We start from the raw sequence: 9,407 nt of genomic DNA on the forward strand, positions 1-9,407 counted from the left end.
GGTATGTAGTCTCCAGCTCTAGAACAGCTCTCATAGAAACAAACTCTGGCTGACTTTAAGAATCTTGTACATTTAACCGAAGCCATGCATCTTCCGTGTTAACTACTGAATTAATTCATTTGCTCTCTTACTAGAAGTTAATATTTATGAACTCTCGTGGGCGGAGTCGACTGGAACGAAATTAACATATCTTCCAACGGTTAATTTACACGATGTCCAAAAAACATCATTCATTTAAATTCAAACCAAAAGAGTCTTAACCCCATAGCTCTTGAAAATACGTTCGTATCAGAATCTGCCCACTTGAAATCCATATCCTACAAGAAATCCATATCCTACAAGCAAAAAATTGTCACTGGCTACACAGACAAAAATCTTCTCATAATTCAACAAATCTAAAATTTAGCAAATAATACAAATGACAAATCAGTAAACATTCAAAAATGTCCTTCCGAAAGTTGCTGTAGAAGGCAACGTTCGTTAATGTTATTCTCCGACGCATCTATTGTTGGTAATGCATGCAAATATCTTCGGAATCGATATTTTCAAAATATTTTGTGTAAGCAAAAATTAACTGCGAGCCATAGTTCTATTTAAATCATCTAAAAGCGTAGTTTCAAATGCTTTCGCCACAATATGATCGTGTTTCATTTTTCCTTTGCAAAATATGCTACTTGTTCCGTCTGTCCCACAACAATGGTCCTCTCCTCCTCCTCCATGTTGGAGACTTTACTATTTACAAACACGGCAATATTTATACTCTCTCTCTCTCTCTCTCTCTCTCTCTCTCTCTCTCTCTGCTACAACAGCTGTTAAAACTCGTCTCAGTCCAGCAAGAGAGAACAGTTTATTCTCTGCTGACTAGAATCATACGACGAATTAAATGATTAATACGTTTCATTGCCTGCTGAGCAGGCAAGCCTTAAATTCTACGTCTATTCTCAAATGAATTCAGACATTACAGGCAAAGTTTAACAGTAGGTGCTAGTAATTAAATTATAAACACGACGGTTCGCAACACAGCTGAAAGAGAACAGGCAATATTTATGTTCTCTCCCGCATTTTTAATGAGCTTTGGGGCACGATTGTGTTGAGTTGCCACATTTCTTGGCATGTAAGTACACAGAGGTAACCAGCAAGCAAATATCCGTACATAAAATTCAGAGCTGAAATTACTTTTCACGTCATAGTGTCGGATATCTATACTTGTCGGCCGAGTACCTACGAGGGATTGGGCTTATTTAACAAAGAGAGAGAGAGAGAGAGATAGAGAGAGAGAGAGAGAGAGAGAGAGAGAGAATAATTGTCGTAGTTCACACTACTACAATGTGTTAATATCCTCGAGGCGTCATTTCTGACTTTAAGAAAAAAAGTTTTCTGTAAACAACTGTTTCCCTAAACATTTTGTCAAAACGACTTTCGCCCACACCTTACACATTGTGCCAGATTCCTTAGCTAGCAGAATGTAAAAAGTTCGCAGTACCATAAAAAGTCTAAACAAAACATTGTCTTCCCTGTGAAAGACACTGTAGTGTCAAGTCATACACCTGCTGTTTCTGGAATAGTAGCGACGGAGAAATCGGCTGGAGGTGCACTTTTCGTCCGCTATGATCAGTCGTGTGAAGCAAGCAAGAACAGGGCGAGGAATTCCTGTCTCTAGCAGAACGTGTCCTCATGCCTTGTGGTCTACCTGCCATAAAAAGTGTAACGATACTTTGAACGGAAGGAAGTTGGACTTACATGAACGCTGGCCTGTTAAGGAAACAATGCGTCACAGGATGTCATAAACGTTACGAGGAAGCAGGGAGCACCCTTACTGCTATACTCTATAGCACGAAGTCACACAGATCCAGTGTTGTCAGAGAAGAAAGTAAGAATCAATTAGCAGAATCACGATGGATATTAGCGCTTTTCTTCTGTCAGAACGGATTGTGTAGGCTGTAAGGCTCATCTAAGAAACTCAACAGCATAAAATAAGTCAGACCCTAAATATACTCCTTCCATTTTTCTGCTTTCCCTTCTTTGCTTAGAACTGGTTTTCCATCTGAGCTCTTGATATTCATACAAGTGGCTCTTTTCTCCAAAGCTCTCTTTAGTTTTCCTGTAGGCAGTATCTATCTTACCCTAGTGAGATAAGCCTCTACATCCTTAAATTTGTCCTCTAGGCATCCCTGCTTAACCATTTTGCGCTTCCTGTCGATCTCATTTTTGAGACGTTTGTATTCCTTTTTGCCTGCTTCATTTACTGCATTTTTATATTTTCTCCTTTCATCAATTAAATTCAGTATCTCTTCTGTTAACCAAGGATTTCTACTAGACCTCGTCTTTTTACCTACTTGATCCTCTGCTGCCTTCACTACTTCATCCCTCAGAGCTACCCATTCTTCTTCTACTGTATTTATTTCCCCCATTCTTGTCAATTGTTCCCTTATGCTCTCCCTGAAACTCTGTAAAACCTCTGGTTCTTTCAGTTTATCCAGGTCCCATCTCCTTAAATTCCCACCTTTTTGCAGTTTCTTCAGTTTTAATCTACAGTTCATAACCAATAGATTGAGATCAGAGTCCACATGTGCCCCTGGAAATGTCTTACAATTTGAAGCCTGGTTCCTAAATCTGTCTTACCATTATATAATCTATCTGATACCTTTTAGTATCTCCAGGGTTCTTCCATGTATACAACCTTCTTTTATGATTCTTGAACCAAGTGTTAGCTATGTTTAAGCTATGTTCTGTGCAAAATTCTACCAGACGTATTCCTCTTTCATTTCTTACCCCCAATCCATATTCACCCGCTATGTTTCCTTCTCTCTCTTTTCCTACTCTCGAATTCCAGTCACACATGACTATTAAATTTTCGTCTCCCTTCACTATCTGAATAATTTCTTTTATCTCATCATACAGTTCATCAATCTCTTCGTCATCTGTGGAGCTAGTCGGCATATAAACTTGTACTGCTGTAGTAGGCATGGACTTCGTGTCTATCTTGGCCACAATGTGTTCACTATGCTGTTTGTAGTATTCTACAAACACTCCTTTTTTTATCCATTATTAAACCTACTCCTGCATTACCCCTATTTGATTTTGTATTTATAACCCCGTATTCACCTGACCAAAAGTCTTGTTCCTCCTGCGACGAAACTTCACGGATTCTCACTATATCTATCTTTAACCTATCCATTTCCCTTTTTAAATGTTCTAACCTACCTGCCCGATTAAGGGATCTGACATTCCACGCTCCGATCCGTAGAACGCCAGTTTTCTTTCTCCTGATAATGACATCCTCTTGAGTAGTCCCCGCCCGGAGATCCGAATGGGGGACTATTTTACCTCCGGAATATTTTACCCAAGAGGACGCCATCATCATTTAATCATACAGTAAAGCTGCATGCCCTCGGGACAAATTACGGCTGTAGTTTCCTCTTGCTTTCAGCCGTTCGCAGTACCAGCACAGCAAGGCCGTTTTGGTTATTGTTACAAGGCCAGATCAGTCAATCATCCAGACTGTTGCCCTTGCAACTACTGAAAAGGCTGCTGCCCCTCTTCAGGAACCACACGTTTGTCTGGCCTCTCAACAGATACCCCTCCGTTGTGGTTGCACCTACAGTACGGCCATCTGTATCGCTGAGGCACGCAAGCCTCCCCACCAACGGCAAGGTCCATGGTTCATGGGGGGGGGGGGGGATTTTGCTTAGAGCACAATTTAACCACTAACAGTTTGTTTGAATCATGAAAGACAATTGTGTACATGTCAGGAGTCAGAATGCACCTCACTATTTGATACGTACTACATAGTCCTAATATTTATTATTACTTAACAAATGAAAATGTGCTCGGATGAAACCTTCTTCTCTCATAATGACTCTGGAAGTTGCTAATGTCCATTCCAATCAGCTGGAATTTTATTTCCTGAACCAGAGATTACGAGTTGCGATTTTCATTTCAATCAACGACGTGGAAAGAAGTCCCCCTCTTAAGAAAAATGAAGAAAGACATTGTTATCTAACAATCTATACAGAGTACGATATATTGTCTTAGAAATATTGGATCATGGTTGGCCGTCTATTCAGAAAATACTGTCTGAAAAACTAGTTTCGTCGATTATTTGCCTATTTCTGGACCAGTTGGTTGATAAAGACCAGATGCCATCAGACACGTGGAATTACAGTGGAAGGCCCCATCACATGAAAAACGCCTCTGAGGGGTGGAAGAAAGTGATACACTAATATCAAAAGCTGTCAAATGTTTTCTCATTAATAAAAAACCTTCAAGAGGGCGTCGAGTACTTTCGCTGATTAATTCCTAATTTGGATGGAAAAAGGATAAAGAAGTCTGCAATTCATACTGATGAGACGACTGTAAAGATTCCAAATTGATGGCAACGTGAAATCGTTTCTGACTTGTGTGACCCACTCACGGAAATTACACTGTAGAAGAAAACATCGCCACCACTGGAAGTTACACAAATACTGAAAAGTAGTTTAATGCACGTTGTACTCATTGGAAAGCTTGTAAACAACTTTAATGATGGACGAAATGAAACCACTTCCTCACGGTTTTCCTGGGAAACGACACACCGACAGCTAAATACCTGTTGCAATTTGTGGAACATTCGGTAATGAAGACCGGTAGGGCTACCTTAAAGGTCATGCCTCTCCTAGGGCACCAGCACGGCACTCCTATTGAGAGAGACTCTATGAAGAAAAACCTGTGTGGGTGGACAGCAAACAGAGAACCCGTGCAGAAGACACAAATGACAAGCAGCCACGTCCACTCATTTGCCCTTCGTCTGCAGACCAGTGCACGGTGTGTGGTCGAACCACGGTCCTCCCGAATGTGAGCCCAGAGTGTCTCACCGCCGCGCCCTGCATATCCAGTCCACTACTTGCATTTCACGCACGTTTCTCTGCCGGTTACATGGCGCAGACACGCACGAAGATTGTGTCTCCAAAATATGCTGAAGGTGATCGGGACCATGGCTCTCTGTCTACTAATAACTCAGACGCGATCCCGCTCAGTATCTCGGCAAATTTGTGATGACCTAGAAAACCGTTTGAGTGAAAGACTGTGCGGAAGCTCAGTGTAAACTACTGTCGCATTGCGAGTGTCACAATAAAGTAGAATACTACACCACTGATCTCAGGATACATTAAACATTTATAAGACAATGACGTCTGATTCTTAGACGAGGAACATATCGATGCTCGAAGACTGTATGGAAATGTAAACCGCTTTACAGCTTTTACCGCTTCGTTTATTTACATGCAGCACCACTTGGATGTAGGAAAATACGGTAACAATACCTGTAAACAACAGTAAAAAGTCGTTCATTTTCCGATTACAACGCCAGTGTCAAGAGTTTCGAGCCTATAACATTGAGTGCATACTTGGTATGGGGAGGCGAAAAAAACCGCAAAGCGATATAAAACGCAAGCAAATGTACAACTAACTAATGAGGGGTGGGGAAGGAAGACTTGGGTTGGTCGGGTGGCTTCCAGAGGCCTGCAGTGTACGTGTTGGCCTGCGACCCTGCGCTGACCTCCGGCGCTACGCTCTGTTCAGCACTGCCTCGGCGTCTCCATCCATGTCGAGCTGCCGTGACAGAAGCCTTGGGACGAATTCTTAGTCACTCTGCTAGCACCGTAACGGTCCGGCAGACGTCTTGCGCTGGTGGAATGGTGATTCTGATTCAGCATGATTCGAGAAAAGTGGACGCCGTTCTCGCGAAACCCACTTGTCTGAATTTAGGAAACCAGTTTACACTGTAGGGTTTGGAACTATTTCACTGACTCCGTCGTTTGCCCCCTCATACGACCAGAAGAGTCAAGAGTGATGTCGGAGCTGTGATAGAGCTTACTTTGGTTTAACCATGACGTATCTGTCATCTAATAAGTATCCGAATGTTCTGTGGGGCAAAGATGCTATACAAACACGACCACGCCAAAAGGAGATATAAATATATATTTGTGCGAAAGTTCGACAACACACGTCCTGGAAATGGAGGCAACGAGTTTAGTTCCTAAACTGCTGAACCTGGAAATACCTGGGTACACCATAGCTTGCGACATTCGGATAAAATGGCGACATGATTTATGATTGTATTATGCAGCATTGTTTACGACGGAGCTGGGCGCTGAATCTTTTTCTTAAGAAAGAAGACACAGATATCAATCTGTTAAAAATAGAGTTAAACTTACTAATGAATTTAGACTCTTACAGTGGTTCAGAACGGTTCTAATGGCTCTGAGCACTATGGGACTTAACATCGGAGCTCATCAGTCCAATAGAACCTAGAACTACTTAAACCTAACTAATCTAAGGACGTCACACACATCCATGCCCGAGGCAGGATTCGAACCTGCGACCGTAGCAGCCGCGCGGTTCCGGATTGAAGCGCCTAGAACCACTCGGTCAAGGCAGCCGGTCAAGTTTAATCGTCCCTACCCTGAGACATTCACCGAGGAAACTGATTTCTGCATTACATGTACATTGCTTCTGATCAGGTGTCACGGATCTGAGGAACTTGAGATAAGGAGGAAGAAAATTTTTCCCAGTTAGAGGTGCCACCATCTTGGATTTAAATATATGTCGTGTAACTTTATGGCTGAAACAAGTTTGTTGCTTGCCAATTTTTTTTGCTATGACATAAATAAACCATCTTTTGACTGAGAACGATAACATTTTTAGAAGGTGAAAGCAGTCTATCACAGCAGCTCGCTGGTAGTTACAAACCTTAGGTGATCGCGAAGCAGTACGGACCCTTGTCATTTTAAGGAAACTGATGACGTTGCAATTGATTCAGGGTGGACAACACTTTCACAGCTGCTGTTTCATACAGGTCTGCATGCGCCTCGTACAAGTGTTGAGGGTGCAGTGTGAGGGCTGCTCAGTGTCACTGTGTTTCAGGACCACCCACCATGTCGGCAGTTACGGAGGTTCAGAACACCACAACCGAGGCCCTGGCCGCCCTGGTAGACGGGGGTGACGGCGCCCTGGTGACGCTGGTGGCGGGCGAGACGAGGGTGGCGGCTCACAGGGCCGTGTCGGCGGCCGCGAGCCCCGTGTTCGCAGCGATGTTCGCGCACGACATGCTGGAGGCCAGCTGCGGCCAGGTGAGCATCGACGACGTGGAGGGCCCGGTGCTGAGGCTCCTGGTCGCCTACGCGTATACCCTGCAGGCCCCCCAGCTGCTGGCGGCGGCCGAGAAGTACGGCTTGTCGGGCCTGAAGGCTGCCTGCGAGCGGCAGCTGATCTCGCAGTTGGCCGTCGAGACCGCAGCGGCGACGGCCGTCACGGCAGTGAGGCACTCGTGCCCGGACGCCGCCAGGGCTGCCGTCGCCTTCATAAAGGACCACCCGCAGGTGGTGGCCACGCGGGGCTGGGCGGACGCCGTGCTCGAGCACCCGCAAGAAGTCAACCAAGTCAGCAGTATGGTCGGAGGGCCACCAGCAGAAGACAGGTAAGCACGATTCCCTTTTTGGCAGTGCTAGTGTGAATTTGACGTCGTCCTTGCTTTGTTCGCCATGGGTTTCTTTGCTGCCTGCGTTCCGTAACACCTTAACTTGATCTAATTACTGATCATCAGTCACGATGCTAAGTCTCTCGCTGTTTTCACTTCTACTGCTTCTATCAATTTCGCTTTTCTCTGATTTACTCTGATTCCCTATTCTGTACTCATTAGACTGTTCATTCCATTCAGCAAACCCTGTAATTCTTCTTCAGTCACTGAGGGAACCAGTCATCAACAAATCTTATATCATTTCACCCTGAATTTTAATTCCACTCTTCAATCTTTCCATTATTTCCATCATCGCTTCTTCGGTATATAGATTGATCAGTAGAGGCGAAAGATTACAATCCTATCTGACACCCTTTTTAATCCGAATACTTCATTCTTGGTCTTCCACTCTTATTTTACCTTCTTGCCTCTTGTACATATTGCAAGTTACTCGTCTTATCCTATAGCTTACATGTATTTTTGTCACAATTTCTAACATCTTGAACCACTTGATATTGCCGAACGCTTTCTCCAGGACCACAAATCCTATGAACGTCACGGAACTTCAATTTTCTTTTCATTCTCCTGTGTATTATCCTTGTCAGAAACGTGGATGCTTGAGCTGTTAAGCTGATTGTGCGATAATTCTCACGCTTCTCTGCTCTTGCAGTCTCCCAAATCGTAATGATTATATTTCTCTCAAAGTCAGATTGTATATTGCCAGACTCATACATTCTACACACCAGTGACAATAGACCTTTTGCCACCTCCCCCAATGATTTTAGAACTTCTGATTGAATGTTGTCTATACCTTATGCCTTCTTTGATCTTAAAAAGCGCTTTTAAAATCTGATTCTAATCACCACTATTTTCCATACCGACTCCTGCTTGTTCTTCTGTCACGCCATCGGACAAGTTGTTCCAATCAGAGAGGCCTTCAGTGTACTCTTTCCAACTATCCGATCTCGCCTCTGTATTTAACACTCGAATTCCCATTTTGCTCTTAATGTTACCACGCTTGCCTCTAATTCCGTGGAATATTGCTTTGACTTTTCTGTACGCTGCGTCAGTCGTCCCAAGAATCATTTCTTCTTTGATTTCTTCACATTTTTCGTGCAGCCATTTCGCCTTAGCTTCTCTGCACTTCCTATTCATTTCATTCCTAAGTGACATATTTCTCTCTTACTGAATTTTCCTGCATATTTTTGAACTTTTTTCTTTGATTGATCAACTGAAGGATTTCTTATGTTTTCCATGGTTTCTTCGCAGTTAGCTTCTTTGTACCTACGTTTTTCTTTCAAACTTCTGTTACTGTCGTTGTTAGAGATATCCATTCCTCTTCAACTGAACTACCTATTGAGCTGCTTATTATTGCAGTATCTGTAGCCTCAGAGAACATAAATCTCATCTCTTCTTTCCTTAGTACTACTGTATTCTACTTCTTTGTACATCGATTGCTCCTGACGAGTCTTGTAAAATTCAGCCTATTCTTAATCACTGCTAAATTGTTATGACTCTATATCTACTCCTGGGTATGCTTTACAGCCCAGTATCTGATTTCAAAATGTTTCCCTGACAATAATATGGTGTGACTTTAAACCTCCCATATTTTGATTCTTTTCTAAGTATACCCCCTCGTCTAGTGATTTTTGAACAGACTGTACCAGCTATTACGAGGATAAATTTACTGTAGAAGTTAACTAGCCTTTCTTCTCTCCTATTCCTATTATCAAGTACATATTCTCGTGTAATCCTTTCTTCTACTCCTTCCCCTACGATCGCGTTTCAGTCCCTCCATGACTATTACATAGTGCTGAATTACCTGTTCAATATCCTCACTTTTTCTCTCTTCACCTTCAACTTGCGACGTCATCATGTATACCTGAACTATGCATGTTGTTGGTTTGCTTTT

The 9,407-nt window shown here is 43.0% G+C and overlaps 1 protein-coding gene across 1 annotated transcript in view; it reads left to right on the forward strand.

Moving 5' to 3' along the window:
* The window catches only part of LOC126426643 (poly [ADP-ribose] polymerase tankyrase-2-like), a 49,595-nt gene that overhangs the window by 22,903 nt on the left and 17,285 nt on the right, over positions 1-9,407 (forward strand). Inside the window, exon 2 of the mRNA XM_050088530.1 lies at positions 6,904-7,456. Within this exon, the coding sequence (XP_049944487.1) occupies positions 6,915-7,456 (542 nt within the window). The 5' untranslated portion in view covers positions 6,904-6,914. The remainder of the gene's footprint in view (positions 1-6,903; positions 7,457-9,407) is intronic.

Source organism: Schistocerca serialis, chromosome 11 (assembly GCF_023864345.2).
Source record: "Schistocerca serialis cubense isolate TAMUIC-IGC-003099 chromosome 11, iqSchSeri2.2, whole genome shotgun sequence".
NCBI lineage: Eukaryota > Metazoa > Arthropoda > Insecta > Orthoptera > Acrididae > Schistocerca > Schistocerca serialis.